Raw genomic sequence first — 19,702 nt, 5'->3', positions numbered from 1 at the left:
AGAGGGTGGAGGGGAGTGAAGTATGTTAGGGATGGAATGGGTGGGAGTGCTTTTTATGCCTTGTTTTTTGGCTACCTCCCTTATAAGGGGGAAAAAGCCCTTGGTATGTATGTATGTATGAATGACATGTCATCCCTGTATCCTACCCACTGCTCTTGGTCAGAAGCAATGCAGCAAGACACAGGACATCCATAGGAAGGCTGCTTCACTAAATCGGTGAACCCCCCTCTCCCTCCCCTCATACAGAAATAAGAGAAGATGAGGAAAAATCCCTTCAGGCTGCATCAAAATATCATCCATACATAACCACTTCCTAACCCCACATCTCACACTTGCTCCCATCCTTGTATCACAGTATCATCTACACACCTACTAAGGTCAATGAAAGTGGCATTTGAATAGTTGGATGAAGAAATGATAAAAAAAATATTAGTCACATTGATTAGACCAAAACTGGAATATGCAACGACACTATGGACACCCAGTACTAAAAAGAATATAAGGAAACTAGAAAGAATACAAAGAGCAACAACAAAGTTGGCACTAGCTCTTTCTAAATTAACATATGAACAAAGATTATCGAAACTAGAACTACCAACACTAGAGCAAAGAAGAGAAAGAGGTAATCTACTGACTATATATAGAATCATGAAAGGAATGGAAATCCTTGACAGAAAAGGTTTACTAAAAAATGACAATGGAAAAACAAGAGATCATGAAAAGAAACTCAAAAAGGACACCTATAGAAGAGATAGGAAAAAGAATAGCTTCCCGCATAGAGTGCTGGATATATGGAATAAATTGGATGAGGCAACAGTGTGTGCAAATACTATTTATGAATTTAACCCCTTCCATACGGTGCCGCACATGTAGGCGTCATGGGGAGTGAGTGTATTCGCGAGGCTGCCATATTGGCGTCTTGATTATATTTATTGTAGTCGCCCCTCCATAATGACATTCTTTCTAATTCTTTTGTAATCGCATTTTCTATGGTTATCAAAATTCACGGGTGAAGAGAGAACGATCGATATAAGCGGTGACTATATTTTATGATGCGAGTATTATTACGACACGTCGTACGGCTGGCATTGGCTGCTGCCACTGAGATGTAAGTCCATGACGCCTACGTGTGCGGCACCGTATGGAAGGGGTTAAGAATAAACTTGATGCTGAAAGATACAAAGACGGGTAACCACTAGCATAGCTCCCTTCCCATATAATACAACTAGGTAAACTAGGTAAATACACAACCAACCATTCTCCACTCACACCTATCTCCTGCCTTCTTCCTTCCTTGCTCAACAGACACTCCCCTCTTGCTCAATGTCCAAGTTGTTCTTACACTAGAGTAATACCCTCTTGTTACATGCTGAATATGACATTTTATTTTGACATCTACTTCATCCTTTCAGGGATTTCAATAACACTGGACAAGTTTAGGGGTACATGCATATATATACCAAGGGCTTTTCCTCCTTACAAGGGTGGTAGCCAAAGTCAAAATGCATACATCCACTCCTACCCATTTCATTCCCACACACTTCACTCCCATTCACCACCCATTCCTTCCTCTTATCTTGGCTCCTCCTGGATGATGGGTCATCCCTGCATCTTGCCCACTGCCCCGGGTCAGAGTTTAGGGGTAAGTGATAATAAATCTGCTAACCAAAGGCATGTGATAAAATCTTAGAAGTGTTTGTGTATTGAGTTAATCATTCCTATTTGATACTACACAATTTTAAATTTTTACTTTCTCTTATTTATCATCATTAACCACTTTGGTACAATGATGCCTACATAGGTGTCATGAGGCACAAGTGGGTACATGAGGATGCCGACATCTGTGTCTTGATTATATATTTTTTTGTAGTTGTACATAAGTTACTCCTGGATTCTGTGAACTGGTTTGTTCGTGTTTTCTGTGTTTATCATTACTCAATAGTAAAAGAGAATGAGTAATACTGCAGTGACTTTACATCTTATAATGCGATTAGTGTGATGAATTGTATGTATGGCAGCTGACTTATACTGAAGTGGTTAATTAAGAGTATACAATGAAGGGTAGTACAGTAATTAGAGACAAATACTTGAATTGGGAAGAAATGATAAGTGGTGTCCCACAAGCTTCGGTAGTGGCTCCAATCATGTTTGCCATATATATAAATGACATGGATGAAGGAGTACAGTGTTGTATGAATTTCCTTGCAGATGATGCAAAAATACTAAAGAAAGTAAGAGCTGAAGAGGATTGTGAATCATTACAGTTAGACCTGGACAAAATCTGGAAATGGACTCAAAAGTGGGAAGTGGACTTCAATATCAAGAAGTGTAGTATAATGGAGTTTGGAAAAAGTAAAAACAGAATATCAAGAAATTATAAAATTGGTGAAGTCAAAAAAATGAACTTGGAAAGAATCCTTGGGGTAATAATCAGCAAAGACATGACACCAGACAAACATATCAATGAAATAGTTGGAGAATCCTTCAACCTATTAAGATCAATGAATGTGGCATTTGACTACAGGGGGTCACTGCAATTTGACCGTTCGCAATTCGAATTATCGCAAATTCGACAGTAGCTAACTTATACCCAACCCTCAAGGTTCGACAGCCAGACTCGACAATTCGACATTCAAATCTCGTGCGCCACGCACCCGGTCGAATTTGCCGCCACTCCCGATGTGCCACTCTGTCTCACTCTCGCCCCAGCCATCGTCGAGGCAAGCCACGCTCCGCTGTTCCACCACCATGCCGTGCAAATCCACCTCCTGCCCCACCCCTAAGAAACACACTTTCCTGCCTTTCAAAGATAAGCTTGAGCTTATAAGAAAGTGCGAGGCAGGTATGGCTCATTCTGCTGTTGCAGCAGAAATGGGTGTCCCGAGATCAACAGTATCAACGATTTGGAAGAACAGAGACAAATACCGCCAGGCCGCTGCATCAGCATCTTCCACGACTTCCCTTGTTCTCCATGGCTCAAGGGACTCCTGTCTCGACACGATGGAGGACATGTTGATCAAGTGGATAGAGGACAGGACACAACGCAAGATGCCAATCAGCATGGGGCTCGTGCAGGAGTGTGCCTTGTCACTGTGGGAGGACTTGCAGGCCACAACATCCACCACCAAAAATGTACTGTACAGCAGCTTAATGTGTTTAATAAACAAAATTAGATAAAAATGAAGCCTTTAATATTATTGATTTAGTCTAAGTTAGTGTTTTTTAGAGGTCATAGTGATATTTTGGGGGGGTCTGGGCTGGAGGTCGGTCCCTATTCCCCCTAATTACAATGTATTCCTATGGGAAAAACTGCATCATGATTCGACAGAACCCAGGTTCGACCGATGATAGACCACCCCATCCCTGTCGAATTGCGGTGACCCCCTGTACTTGGATGAGGAAATGATTAAAAAAATATTAGTTACACTAAGACCAAAACTGGAGTATGCAGCAGGAATATGGACACCCAGTATTAAAAAGAATATAAATAAATTAGAAAGAATACAAAGAGCAACAAGTTGGCACCAACTCTCTCCAAATTAACATACGAACAAAGATTGTCCAAATTGGAATTACCAACTCTGGAACAAAGGAGAAAGAGATCTATTTATAGAATCATGAAAGGAATGATTTATTAAAATGGGACAATGAAAAAACAAGAGGACACTAAAAGAAACTTAAAAAGGATAACTATAGAAGAGATCTGGAGAGGGAAAAAAAAAAACAAAAAAAAAAAACTTGATGCTGAAAGATACAAAGATGGATCACCACAAGCATAGCTCCCTTCCCATATAATTCAACTAGGTAAATACACTGTTACTGTTCCAAACACTTTCTCACAGCAAGCTCCCATGCAGCCATCCTTCTTATCCCATACAGCTTTTAGCAGGATGGAGTGACTTGCCCCAGTTATGAGTTCCATGGGTGTCCCCTTTGTCTCCTCCATCAAGGGTTGTCTATTGTGGAGATAACCATGTGACTTGGAGCAATATCAGGTTAGTGTGCCACATACCCATATAGCCAGGGTTAGGGTGCCGTTACTTGCGGTGAAAGTTGAGGGGATGGTGGTTCGAATCCTGCCACTAGTAAAGTTGAACCAAGGGCATGGTTCATTAAATTCCACGCTACAAAGCCCTCTGTGAGGGGCACCGTCCTAGCCTTCCGGTAGGGGGGAGTTTGTGACGTTAAACCATATCATCATCATCATCATTATGCTGGTAGCAGGCCAAGACTTGGACTCATAGTCTAGTCTCTGGTTTGATACAGACATTTCAGTGATACCTAATGATTCCCCTAAGGCACTTTGTACTGAAAATGTCTCTTCAAGTCAATTTTAGATGTCCATGTTTCACAGCCATACAGCAAGACAGGGAGCACAAGTAACTTGATAATTTGGACCTTAGTCCTCCGGCATACATATGGAGAACACCATACACTCTGGTTCAGTGAGTTCATATCTATGAAGTATGTATTGACCTCCATGGCTCTGGAACCAGGAACACATACATTCCTCTCCTGAATTTGGCAAAGCCCAAAAGGGTGAGCTTTACTGGTTCCAGGTTTCACACTAGAGCTATACTGATGGAGGAGTGGCTAAAGAGATTGATCACATAATGTCAGTACTCATTAGAAGATCATATAGAATTGTAGGCTTTACAGGAGTGTTGAATTCTTTAGAAATTATCACAGCTTTGTAGTTGCAACTCAGACTGCATGTAAGTCCAGGAAAACTCTGAGATATGACTCAGCTCAATTATATCTGGAGAATCTCAAGAATGATGTGTGTACTCAGGAGTATGTGGAAGCAATCTCTAAATGACTTAAAGTCTTTGACATCCTTGAGGATCCTGAAAAACTGTGGGATATCTTCAAATGTGAATCTCTGAAAGCTGTTCAAGAGTTCACTGGACAGTGTCCAAGGTTGATGAGTGGTGTTGCATTGCACAAGACACTGGGGAAAATAGAGGTGGGGTATGCTGCTAAATTGGTTGGGTACCTGAACTGATGTAGGAGAGGTACATCAGGGGAATCACTAAGGGTGTTGAGGGTCATTTCAATATGAATGATCTCATTTCTGCTATTCTTAAATCTCTCCTTTGCCATTCTTAGGACCTCATCTCGTATTTTCTAATGCTTCAATGTCAGGGGGATAAGAATTCAAATACCATGTTCCCATTCATCTCATAAAAGACAGCTGAGTAATGAGGTAAGGATTGGTGATTTCTCTTTGTATTTTTCTATAGCAACAAGTCAAAGTATACTCTGACTTACCCATCCCCCTTATAAGAGGAAACTACTAATGTACTACTCTTAGTAATACATGGATAAAAGCTGAACAATATTTACAGAAACTTATAAATTATGTAGTTACCAATGTATGATCTGAAACTTAAGGAAAAAGTATGCCAGAATATGAATGAAGGTGTAAATATTATGGATGTAGGTGTATTACTCACCGCTGCTTGGCAGGTAGCTGGTCAAGAACATCACCTTTGAGTCGTCTGATCATGATGCGAGCTTTGAGAATGATATGGAGTTCCTCTAGATGGCTAGAACCAGTGAAGTCCCAACCCCATGGTGTCTGCTTTCCTGCACAATACCTGATCCCAAACTCCTGGAAGCTGCATTCAAAGAGGAGGTAGATTTCAATGTACTATGCATTCAATGTTTTGGTACACAGTGTACGTTTCCTTCATAACAAAGACCATTGTAATCATCCAATTATATACATCACATCCAGTTTTTATTTTATTTTTTTATTTTATTTTTTTCTCTGATTACTAAACCAACCAACATCATATATATATATATATAGATACATATACCAAGGGCTTGAGAGAAGCGAGTAAATACCTTGGTGGATTTAAAAGTGTAATGAAAAATAGACATTTGGGAATGGATGCTAAGGGGAGATTGTATGAAGGAGTGATTGTACCAACAGCACTATATGGGGCAGAAACATGGAACATAAGAGAGGAAGAGAGAAGGAGTTTGAATGTGTTTGAGATGAGGTGTCTGAGAAGTATGATAGGGGTAGGCTGGAGAGAGTGAGAAATGAGGAGTGTGAAGAGCAGAACGGGGGTGGAAAGGGAGTTGGGAGATAGGGGGGATGAAAGATTATAGGGATGGTTTGGACATATGGAAAGAATGAATGAAGAAAGACTAGTAAAAGAGGTGTGGAAGGGGGCGACCTAGGATGAGATGGATGGATGGGGTAAAAGGGAATGTCTGTTGAGGAAGGACGGGAGAGGACAGAAGACAGGGGTGAATGGAGAATGGTTGTATATGGATGATGTTGTGATGCATAAGGTGGAATCGGTGGGGATGGGGGGGTGAGGGAGTATGTGTGAGAAAAATTTGTTGGAGCCCAAAGGGATTTCTCCCCGTCTTCTTTTTTGCACAAGGGGACAGAGAGGGGGGGTCGCCGATTTAATGAAGTGGCCTTACTGTGGATGTGCTGTGTCTTGCAACACTACTTCTGACCCAGATGAAAGGGAGGGAAGAGGGTGGTATGAGGAGATTGTATGGACGGGTGATTGTGTCAACAATACTGTATGGGGCAGAAACATGAAACATAAGAGAGGAAGAGTTTAAATGTGTTTGAGATGAAATGTTTGAGAAGTATGGTAGGGATTACTAGTCTGGATAGAGTGAGAAATGAGGAGAGTAGGGGTGGAAAGGGAATCAGGAGATAGGGTTGATGAAAGAGTATTGGGATGGTTTGGACACATGGAAAGAATGAGTGAGGAAAGATTAGTAAAATGTGTGAAAGGCATAGGTGGAATGAACAGGAGGGGGCAACTGAGGATGAGATGGATGGATGGGGTAAAAGGGGCATTGAGAAAGCTGGGAATGTCTGTTGAGGAAAGGAGACGACAGAAGATAGGGGTGATGCTGTGATGTATGGAAGGAAGTGGGTGGGGGATGGGGGTCAGGGAGTGGTTTTGTGTGTATGATATTTTGAAACAGCCCAAAGGGATTTCTCCCCACCTCTTTTTCTGTGTGAGGGGATGGAGAGGGGCATCACCAATTAAATGAAGCGGCCTTGCTATGGATGTGCTGTGTCTTGCTGCAATGCTTCTGACCCAGGGCAATAGGCAAGATGCAGGGATGAACCATCATCTAGGAGGACCCAAGAAAAGAGGGAGGGAGCAGTGGTGAATTGGAGTGGAGTGGGTGGGGATGAAATGAGTGGGAGTGGAATTATGCCCCTTGACTTTGGCTACCTCCCTTGTAAGGGGGAAAAAGCCCTTGGAATATGCATGTATAGTATATGGTATGTATATGTATGTACATATTTGTATGCCATATTGATTTACCCCTTTCCCCATTCCACTGCAGTGTTCCAACTCCCTTTACATCCCTGTTCTCCTACTCACCTCCTCGTTTCTCACTCTATCCAGCCTAGTAACTCCTATCATACTTCTCAGGCACCTCATCTCAAACACATACAAACTCTTCCTCTCTCAAGTTCCATGTTTCTGCCCCATAGTGCTGTCAGCCTAATCACTCCTTCATACATTCTCTTTTTAGCATCCATTCCCAAATGTCTATTTCTCATTACACTTTTTAATCCTCCAAGGCATTTACTTGCTTCTCTCAATCTATATTCTACCTCCACCTCCACTCCTCCCTTTCCCACCACATTTGCACCCAAGTATCTAAAACTATCCACTTCTTCCAGTCTCTCTCCCTTAATACTCACTTCCAGTCTGCTGCCATTTTCTCCCCCCATGTATGTATCATCACCTTACTTTTACCCACATTCATTCTTTTGCACACCTTCCCTCAGTCCCTCCTCTAATCCTGCCACAAGCACAGTGTCATCAGCAAACAACAACTATTCATATGCTTACTTGGGAAATAATCTTTTGTTGATGGCTGAAATCTGTGTGAAGAGTTCATTAGGACGGGAGAGAGCTGGGGTACCACTCAGAAGAATTAAACGATTTGTACGCTGCATTATGGGGGATGCTGCTTTAAAGCGTGCAGTTTTGAAGTTCTTTAGCATGTGTGATTCATCCTGTAATGAACAAAGTCGCACTGGGTAAACAAAGTGAAAAAGAGAAATAAAAGTACTAGTGAAATAAGACAGGTGAAAAAAGAATGGAAGGAATATACAAGAAAAAAATAACAAATACAATCTGTGCACAAACAAGGTGGATGAGAGAGAGAGAGAGAGAGAGAGAGAGAGAGAGAGAGAGAGAAAGGCAGGTGAAAAAGCAAGGTCTACAACATGGAAGGGGATGGAGGAAGATAAGAGAAACCCAGAAATAAATAAAAATGGGTAAAACACAGATGGTTACTAAAAGTAAACACAAAGAAGGTTTAAAAATTAATCACATAGCATATATTTATATAGCAAATAGGCTTTACATGTCATTTCACCCTTTTGTTAAATCAAGACATAAACACATATGAAAAACCAGATTATGTAGTGGATGAAAATATCTTCATAGTGATCAGACATCTGAATATGTGTAAAATAGACAAAAGCCAACACTGGCAAATCTATGCTTTATATGTTCCAGTGATTTTACAAACCAGAATCCAAAATTTCAATTTAGCAAGCCACAGGAATGAAACTAATAAGTATTTCAGCACGAATTAAAAATTTCTTTGCACCTTACCATTATGATTACACCATAGGAAGCTTGTAGCACCTCTTTGGCCTTCTTGGTGAGGAGATCATAGCTGAGGATTAGGACGGTGGATGCTGGGAGAAGTTCTTTGCCTGAATCCAACACCACAATATCATCAGCATCTACACAACTGCTCAGCCAACGCTCTATCGACTGCACCCATGAGTACCTATAAGGTATTCAATGAATGAAAAAAGTACCCAAACCAAGCTAACAAATTTCACACAACAGTAAAGAATGATGGGTTTATAAGTTTTACTTCTATCAATAATAGCAATGAAAACCAACTTACCTGACAGAGGACGGACATACAATGAGGAGAGGCCATTCACTTCTATAGTATGAAGCAATAGCAAGGGCCTGAATAGTTTTACCTAAGCCCATGTCATCTGCCATGAGTACACGGCCTCCTCGACTCAACCCGTAGCTGTAAAGAAAAATGAAACATAAACACATACACAGAATACTTGAAAAGCATGAAAACCTAACCAAAAATATATGTATCACTGTGTGTAAATGAATACATCCAGAAAATACACACTATTCTGTGGGTGCACCGGTGGTGCAAACATGCTTGCTCATACATTTAATAAACCCAATCGTAAACTAAGTATGCTATATAAGGAGTTTCCTGTGTCAACTATGATGGTTACCATACAGCCATTGAATAAAACTGCTTGTTGAAAACAGACATTAAAACTCAATCTGTCCAAGAAAAGTTTAGACTAAAACATAATTCAATCCATTAACTGGCAGAGAAAATCCTTACAGCAGAACCAAACCTTGTAACAACACTAGGAATCTAGAGGTCATAGGTGAAAGTGAGGACCCTACACCAGGAGGTACAAAGCTGTGGCAAAAGCAGTCACCTTTGCCTTATGTGCTTAGACTGTTGGAGCAGGACACTGCTGTTGTTGGAAATCAAGAGAGGAGTGTGGGAAGTCACACTAACCACTAACCTAAAAATGCCTGAAAACTTGGTGGCTGTCAATTTTTTTTCATATTTTCTTTCTTATCCCAAATAATCATCCATGATTTCATGCTATCTCTTGATGTCCCTTTTGACTAAATATTGGTCCCTTATGGACTTCTATTCAGTAATGTTAGCACCCTGGACTGAAAGATATATTGCAGGCCCTTCACAAAGTGACCTCTTTCTTTTAATCAAAACTGAATGAAAATGGAGCACTTGTTGTTGGGCTCCTCTACCCTCTTCCATCTTTTACTCATCTTGGACAGTCTCGTTCGTGATGACATGGAATTAAAAGTAAAAAGTTAATGTGGTTGAAAAAAGATTAATATCTGCACTGGGGACCATTCAGTGTGTGTGTGTATATACACACACACATATATATATATATATATATATATATATATATATATATATATATATATAATTTGAATATTATATACATATATATATACATATATATGTATATATATATATATATATATAATATATATATATATATACATACCGTATCTTCCGGCTTAAAATGTGCATCGGGTTATAATGCGCACCCATGCACTTCGTTTTCTCAGTACACAGATAGCGCGCACCAACGTATAACGTGCATGCCAGGAAAAGTCACTGGTGGCTAAAGCTCGTGAACTGCATGTATGCGACTCCTGCTTGCGTTGGTCCATTGTTTTGTGGGAAATTTGATCTCGCATATTCCGGGTGAGCTAAAACGGCCAACGTTCATGATGTTGGTACCAGTGCTGTTTTACGGATCCCAAATATTTGCATAGACTACGATAATTAATGTTAGTAAAAATAAACCAATGAAATAACGGCGATTAATTACTTAGTATCATGTGAACGAGGTTACATGGAGAAGTATTTTTCATTGGCTAGAGCCACCGCTGGGAAATCTGTTGATTTGTCACTAAATTAAGTGTCAGTTTAGGCATCAATCAGCACACAACTAAGAAAAAGTCGGAACTACATGTACCGGTATATGACTCATGTTGTGCGTTGGTCCCTTATTACTTTGTAGCTTAAATAGTTTGTAGGAAATATGATCTAAAAAAAGTTTATTGGAAGTAAAATATACAGAAAAATTTCGGGATTTTTACAGAAAATTTTCATTTTATATCTTGAGGAAATAATTCGTCTTTACGATTTTTTATTTAATACTGAAACAAACTACAGACTGTTTCGTTTTAGCTTTGAACCTACAATGACAGTGGTGAAATAGGACAGTCTCTCATCGAGGTGACGTTTAGTTAATATAACTCCCGAAAGAGGGTGTTGTAGTCAGGTGTTTGACACGAGTTTATGAACGGCCGCAACGGAATTTGTACCGTACCTAAAGTGAAGCAACAAAGCCAACATAAAAATTCAAACTAGGATGCTGTGAACATGGGCAAATATCATGAATATTGATCATGTTTCATGGTGTTTAGGCCTATTTAAACATGAAAAATAAGATTCGATAGATACCTACCTATACCAAATATTTATATAGCCCATGCTGGCGTATTCTTTCATGTCACCATGGCTGTTCTTCTTGTTCTCACGGAACGTCACGGAGAAGTGTGCCGTCCCGACTTTGTGACGGCCAACATCGTCACGTTGTTGTGAAAAAAATTACACACACAGCCGCAGAATTTTTATCGTAGGCCGTAGATAATGCGCACCACCGGATAACGCGCACCCCCCATTTTTAGGCCCTTCCAACGGAAAAAAGTCGCGCACTATACGCCGGAAAATACGGTATATATATATATATATATATTATATATACACACATATACATATACATATATATACATATACATATATATACATATATATATACACATATACATATATATATAAAAGCCATCCTGAGTCCACTGCTGAACAAAGGCCTTTCATATTATATATATATATATATATATATATATATATATATATATATATATATATATATATATATGGGCTCGAACCTCCGAGTGTGTGAACTCTCATTTAGAAGGGTAATTGCTGTCGATCACGAGTCCAAGACATGATCCAAGACCGTAGTGAATCTACACACACGTGCACCGCAGCCCGCCTTCGTGCCCTCTGACCCACCCTCACCCGGTCAGTCAACTATATGGATGGGAGACAAATTATATAATAATAATAATAATAATAATAATAATAATAATAATAATAAATATGTAAATCAATAGATAAACAATAAAAGTATATCTGGGATAACAATCCGAGATATTCGATACTTATCTGAGGTCCCTAAAGTGTACGACTTATGCCGGTTCAGGAGACGAACACAAACCCATAATAGGTGAATAAAACCGTCAGGCATTTGTTTAATGTCGTGAACACCCTATCAGGAGGTTAGGACGGTGCCTCTTACTTGCCCTAGCTTCAATTCGCTGACGTCAGGGCTCGAACCTCCGACTCAGGAAGCGACGCTCTATACCGTTCAACTGGTGAGCATCTGGCAGGTCTAATACACACACACACACACACACACATATATATATATATATATATATATATATATATATATAGAGAGAGAGAGAGAGAGAGAGAGAGAGTGAGAGAAAGATGCTCGTCGAGCGATTTAGAGCGTCGCTACCTGAGACGGAGGTTCGAGCCCATATATACATATATATATGTATAATATATATATGTATATATATATGTGTGTATATATATATATACATATGCACTGAATGGTTCCCAGTGATCAATTAATATCTTTTTTCAACCACAAATCACTTTTAATTCCATGCCATTGCAGTCGTGACTGAAAAATCGCTCGATGGAGACATCTGTGTATATATATATATATATATATATATATATATATATATATATATATATATATGAAAGGCCTTTCTTCAGCAATGGATTCAGGATGGCTTTATATATATGTATATATATATATATATATATATATATATATGTATGTATGTATGTATGCATATAAACACACACTGAATGGTCCCCAGTGCAGATATTAATATTTTTCAACCACATTAACTTATTACATTTAATTCCATGTCATCACGAATGAGACTGACAATGCGCTCGACGGAGACATATGCGGAAACTGATACGAAATGAAGCCAAGGGCTCGAACCTCAGCTCAGACGTATCAAAGTAATAGTGACTAACCACTGCGCCATCAAGAGATATATAAGTTGAGCACAATTTCTCATATTTGTATGCTCGAGCTACATACATATACACGAATCTTGTGCTCAACCCATCCCGGCTATGATGGTACAGTGGTAGTATGTGTGCGTGTGCAAGTGTTATACACACACTGAATGGTCCCCAGTGCAGATATTAATATTTTTTCAACCACATTAACTTTTTACTTTTAATTCCATGTCATCACGAACGAGACTGGCAATGCGCTCGACGTAGACATATGCAGATTAATATTTAATAAATAAATGAAATAAATAAATAAAATAAATAAATAAGTAAATAAAAAAGTATAAATGAATAAAATCAATCAAATAATTCAAAAGTCCCAACGACTGAACTGTGGCAGGGGCGTGTTGAAAGAGAACAAGGGGCGAGGATTGGGGGGGGGGGGCATAGCAAATGATGAATAGTCCACACACACACACACACACCTTTGGACCATCGATTTGTTAGCCTCGTAAGAAGACGCTATGGTTCTACGCCGCTTCTTTTATTTACTACATACCTTCGACATTTCCTCACAAAAGTTTCGCAGTACATATAAAATAAATGATAACGATATCTATTATAAACATAGAATTATGATACTGATAATAACGATACTTATGAAACTGATATTCGCAATACTACTAAAATAATTATGGGTTTGATAAAACGATGAATATGATGATGACAATACCTACACCAACAACAATAACAGTAATGATGATAAACCTATCTCGATCTAACCTTTTAACGGGCTTTTTAAATTTTCAATTTTTTAGTATTTATTCTGGCTCTTGCAAAACAAATTCATTTACCCCTGGGAGTACCTTCTGTCCATTATAAATAGTTAATCAATGACCATATAAATACTGGTCATATTTTTTGTGTGAAATAGCCCAATATGACTTGTATTAAATTTTGAGCATTTCCCAGTTGCTTGTAATGTCATGCAATACTTGGCTATGCCTCCGAATAGATAAAAACAACAAAACTACTACATTCATTTGTCGACATTATGTTGTCGAAAATTGTAGTTTGCTATAAAAAAGTATAATGATTTCATTATTGTTAATAATGATATTATCAATATTAATAATGATGTTATTATGTTATTATTTGTCCGCTTGATAGCTTCAGAATAAAATTGAAGACGCTGTTGACCATTCCTTATACGGTCTGGTATAGCAAACACACTGGTTATATAACATCGATTATCTTTACTTCATGGAACCAAATCTCACATTCTTAAAAAAGATATATGGACCAAAATCACATATCACTCGAACCGTATTGTACGCCAAGCTCATGAAGAGCCAATCAAACATCATGCTATGTATGTACTGTATGTATGTATGTTTGTGTGTGTATGTGACTGAGTCATCGCTAATTCATACACTTCACATGCCTTTCAACAAACGATTTTATTCAGCTGTGAAAAATCACCCACGCACTTTTTAATCAAAATGAACTCCCAGAAGAATATAAAAACAATATACGACATATTTGCCGTCTGAACGACGCCCAGCCCGCTCTCCGTGATATACTACGACATACTACTAATCCTACGTGTAAATCAACACCTAAGGTTGGATTTAGGTCCCCCAGTCCCTGTTCTTGAAGGACTGCTGACGACCACGCCATAACAATCGGCGTGAGGTCACTATGGCCCGTACACGGACTTCTCATTAAGGTAGCTTCGATTTGTCATAGCAGGACACAGTGAGTACACGACATAACTCACGTCGATTTCAATTCACCCATTGCCTCTCCCCTTCCCGTCTTTCTTTTCTTGAACTGCAGACATGTTACATAACCACGTCTAGTAATGACGCAGATGATTTCAACCAAATGTGGATTTTTCAACATTTCAACTTTATCTCAAAAAAGTTGAATATTTTTTCTAATATGTGAATTACTAACTTGAAGTAATCTGTATTTGAACTATTATGTATTTCCTCACCAAAAGTAGACACCTTTATTGCACCTCAAACGAAAAACAAACTAACGACTGGCAGGCTATAGTCAGCGCAAGGAGAAATGGCCGATAAGGCGGGGCTAGTAGATTTCCCAGTGTTGCCACATATGGGCATCCATGGCGAGAACGTGCGTATGGATGCATTGTTTTCTGAATGCAGTGTGAGGAGGGCGGGGCCAGAGATTAGATGTAGCGGCAACGTCGCTCTCTCATGCACATATGCCATATCTAGACTTAGAGAAACGAAACCTTTGTATAGAAAACATTGCTTTGATTTTTACCTCAGTGGTGGTGTGTGACAAAAAATTATAATATAATCATATGAGGCAACATTATAAAATTATAAAATAGAATTTTAAAATAAAATAAAATTATAAAAATAATTATATGTGGCACCACAGGGGAACTCCCAGTGCTCCGCCCTAACGGCCAGATCTCAGTGCAACGGGTATAGGGTGTATACATTCTACCCCCGCACACATCCTTATGGAACCGTTATATAAAGAAAAATATAATATTATTAATAATAATAATATATACATATACCAAAGGGTTTTTACCTCTTACAAGGGAGGTAGCCAAAGTCAAAGGCATATCCACTCCCACCCATTTCATCCCCACATACTCCACTCCCACCCACCGCCCCTCCCTCCTCCTTTTCTTGGCTCCTCCTGGGCAATGGGTCATCTCTGCATCTCGTCCACTGCCCTGAGTCACAGGCAAAGCAGCAAGACACAGCACATCCAGAGCAAGGCCGCTTCATTTAATCGGCGACCCTCCTTTCCGTCCCTTCGTGCAGAAAAAGAGAAGACGGGGAGAAATCACTTCAGTCTGGCACCCCCCCTCCCCCGAGTTTTGCTCGGAGGTTGCTCCATGATTGTAGAGAAGACTGAGACATTAAACCGAACGGAACTTCACCTAGGTTGTCTCACCAAACCTCCAATGTAGATCCCAACTACAAATCTACATCCATGCACAACCATTCTCCATTCACCCTTATCTTCTGTTTTCTCCCTTCTTTCCTCAACAGATATTCTCCTCTTTCCCAATGCCTCTTTTACCCCATCCATCCATCTCATCCTTGGTCGCCCCCTCATGTTCACTCCTTCCACCTCTGTCTTCCACACCTCGTTTACTAATATTTCTTCACTCGCTCTTTCCATGTGTCCAAACCATCCCGATACTCTTTCATCAACTCTATCTCCTAACTCCCTTTCCACCGCCACTATACCCGTCATATCCTCGTTTCTCACACTATCCAGCTTAGTAACCTCTACCATACTTCTCAGGCATTTCATCTCAAACACATTTAAACTCTTCCTCTCTTATGTTTCATGTTTCTGCCTCGTACAGTACTGTCGGCACAATCACTCTTTCATACAACCTCCTCTTAGCATCCATTCTCAAATGTCTATTTCTCATTACGCTTTTTAATCCTAGGCATTTACTTGCTTCTCTCAATCTACATTTTACCTCCACCTCCACTCCTCCTTTTTCCGCCACATGCACCCCAAAATATCTAAAGTTATCCACTTCCTCCAACCTCTCTCCTTTAATACTCACTTCCAATTTGCTGCCATCCTCTCCCCTTGTACATCTCATCACTTTACTTTTACCTACATTTACCTTCAACTTCTTTCGCACACCTTCCCAAACTCTGTCACTGACTTCTTCAATTCCTCCTCTGATCGTGCTACAAGCAGTGTCGTCAGCAAACAACTGGTTATCTTCCACTTTTCTCCATTTTCTTTAACCATCTCCAGTCCCCTGCCCCACCTCATCCATGTACAAATGGAACAGCCAAGGCGACATACCACATTTTCTAAACTTTCGTTGGTGATCCTAAAACCCCGGCGTCAGCACCTCCGTCCAAGCTCCCGGTCCATTTCTCCCGAGCCACGACCACCAATAAACCCCTAATCGCTCGCAAATCGCCCGGTGGCAATAGCCCTCTTTTATACGCTACTATCTTTTCATTTTCTTAGACATTCTTCCCCTCCCACAAAACCCGATCCCGCGCAAGCGGATGGTCTTTCCTAAAGATTCAGAATTCCTGGCGAAGTCTCACCTTTACCTCAAACCACACAATCTCCCTTTCTAATTCTGACACAGGCTCTACTACTTTCGTAAAAACACTTGACTGTTCTTAACCTCATCAACACGAGTCAAATTTTCGCAGCTAGCATCAGCTGCCTGGTGTACGATGATTCGATGATGCACCACAATGCTCGCGTTATAGAATATAAAGTTGCAACTGTATTACGCGTTCTTTTTTATTCTGAATATTAATAACCACAGAAAATATGATCAAGCCAGTTCACAGAATATGAGGGTCACTCAACTACGGCTACAAAATATAACGCCAGCATCCTCATATACCCGGGTGCTCCTCATGACGCCTACGTAGGGGGTCATCGTATGGAAGATGTTAACAGGTTCCCTTATCCCATATATCTGGAATACCTCTCACAGTGCCTTCCTGTCTACCCTGTTCTAAGCCTTTTCTAAATCCATAAAGGCCAAAAAAAAAAAAAAAAACATTCTTACCGTTTCCTAAAGCTTTCACACATATTTGCCTTGCCACAAAAATCTGATCCACACAACCCTACCTGTCCTAAACCCACACTGTTCTTCACCAATTACTCCCTCTGTTCCTCTCCTAATCCTCTCAATCAAAACCATCCCATACTGTAAGCCTTCCCTACTACACTCAACAAACTGCAACTAATAATGATAAATAAATTTAATAATTAAATAAATCATAAATAAAAATAAAATAAATAAAATATAAGCAAACGAAATAAATGATAACAGTTAATAAATAAATAAATGCTTACATAAAAACTACTATATATAATAAATGAATATTAACAATAACAACAATATTAATAATAATACTGACAATATTCCAAATCATTTCAACAATGCGTTAGGTTGATGACGAGAACCTTACACAGATGAACAAAATCCACGGTTGATTTTCAAAGTGCAGGAAAGCTCAAAATCATCGTTAATGAAAACAGACACACAATTAGTGCTGCCAATGAAATACTGTTCCCCTAAATCATTTCAAATAAATCTATTACAGAGGCGGGTGAAACGCGGGATCTGAAACTGACCTTGTTCAATACACGCTCCCATTCCCTCGACTTCGATTTCAGCCTTTCTGCATCATACGCAAGGAGCAATTGCAGCTCTAGCGACTGATTGCCCTGCATGCAACCAAGGCACGATTGGAAAAAAAAAAGTAGAGAGAAAAATCTATCAAGAAAACATTCTATTAAAACAAGAAATAACAAGAAAAAAAGAAAGAAAAGAGTACGCAAGATCTCGACTATAGCTATCACTCTCCTTGGCACGCCGACACACACCAGACTATTTCAATCTGCTTCCAAACCCTTGGGTATTTTTTTTTAACGATTAATAAACTCCTTAACCATAATTACACCCTGTTTTTATTATTATTATTATTGTTATTATTATTATTATTATTACTATCATTCGATCTACTATTTTCTGGCTAGCTACGGTTATATTTTAATAATGACAATAGTTACAACAACAATTCCATACTATTAAATAATAAGATAATAATAAGAAAATTTAGATGACGAAGATGAAGAAAATAATAACGATAATTAAATAACAATAATAATAATAATGATAACAACAACAACAACAACAATAATAATAATAATAATAATAGTAATAATTATAATAATAATATGCGAGGGCATCGAAGAGAATTGCCACGCCCGCACATGCAACAGCTGAAACAGAACATGAGGACACCACCATCGAGGACTGCCGCATTTCTCTCAACGATTACATTTAGCAACTAATGACTCAATCACAGTCCGAAACCCAAATAAACAGGAATGTGTATATGTATGTATGTATGTATGTATATTATATATATATATATATATATATATATATATATATATATATATATATATAAATTGTGTGTGTGTCTATATGCCATTGTTCTGGGGTAATTCTTGTATCTTATATTTTATTTTCTAAAAGACCGTGTGTGTGTGTGTGTGTGTCAAAACACCATGTGTATTGTATGTGTCGCCTCTGCCACCCCGCGGGTCCACATACAAATCGACTCGAGTGCTATCGTCGCCGAGCGCGCAGGAGAGAAGGAAACGACTCGACCTGACATCAGTCGACGCGTCGAGCTCCGACGATTCGGACGACGACAACGACGACGACGACTGCGACACGCGAAGCCAGCAACAGGCAACGGTGATTATCTCGCCCATTTTCTTTGATCTTATAAAAAATAGCAGCTTAGCTTAAAAAAGAAACAGTGAACGTGCAGAAATAGTGATTTTATGTTTATATTCTGCAGTGTGGTGTGAGACTGTGTACTGAAGAGTGCGGGCGACTCAAATTATACAAGGGAGGAAAACATCTACTAATGGCGTATACATATAACTTAATATTATACTGAAAAAATACATCATTCGTGGCAATACTCAAACTGGATTAAAAATTACGCCATAACATGTAGGCCAGGAAACGAAATGTGACCGAAGACGCCACCTTTGCCCTTTGTACTTGGACTGCTGTACCAATTGGACTCGACCCAGGGTAAGCGTTGTTTGAGACGAGGCTGAATCAATTACGTCATATTGATTGGCTTGAAGGGGGCGTTGAAAGACAAGTAAATTAATCCGTGTGAATATCTTCCTTAAGCTTTAACTGAAATGTTCCCCCCGATATTGCCACATGAGAAAGTTATATATATATATATATATATATATATATATATATATATATATATATAGATATATATGTGTGTGTGTGTGTGTGTGTGTGTGTGTGTGTGTGTGTGTGTTCATATACATATACACTCGTCCCTCGCTTTAACGACCCTAAAGGAGGAACATCGGTCCGATATTGCCGACTGTCAGCAATTATCGACAGTCTGTAGTG

At 39.3% G+C, this 19,702-nt stretch overlaps 1 protein-coding gene across 3 annotated transcripts in view; it reads right to left on the bottom strand.

Moving 5' to 3' along the window:
* Nucleotides 1-19,702, bottom strand: part of Marcal1 (SWI/SNF-related matrix-associated actin-dependent regulator of chromatin subfamily A-like protein 1) — a 76,493-nt gene that overhangs the window by 10,335 nt on the left and 46,456 nt on the right. For all 3 annotated transcript variants that reach the window (XM_076201889.1, XM_076201888.1, XM_076201890.1), the window contains 4 exons: nt 8,935-9,069; nt 8,631-8,811; nt 7,857-8,023; nt 5,457-5,621 (listed from right to left, as the gene is read on the bottom strand). In XM_076201889.1, the coding sequence (XP_076058004.1) occupies nt 5,457-5,621; nt 7,857-8,023; nt 8,631-8,811; nt 8,935-9,069 (648 nt within the window). The remainder of the gene's footprint in view (nt 1-5,456; nt 5,622-7,856; nt 8,024-8,630; nt 8,812-8,934; nt 9,070-19,702) is intronic.

This window comes from Oratosquilla oratoria, chromosome 18, assembly GCF_046742065.1.
Source record: "Oratosquilla oratoria isolate Oo_2021 chromosome 18, ASM4674206v1, whole genome shotgun sequence".
Lineage (NCBI taxonomy): Eukaryota > Metazoa > Arthropoda > Malacostraca > Stomatopoda > Squillidae > Oratosquilla > Oratosquilla oratoria.
Note: the sequence above shows the minus strand (reverse complement) of the source record. Positions and strands in the feature narration are given on the sequence as shown.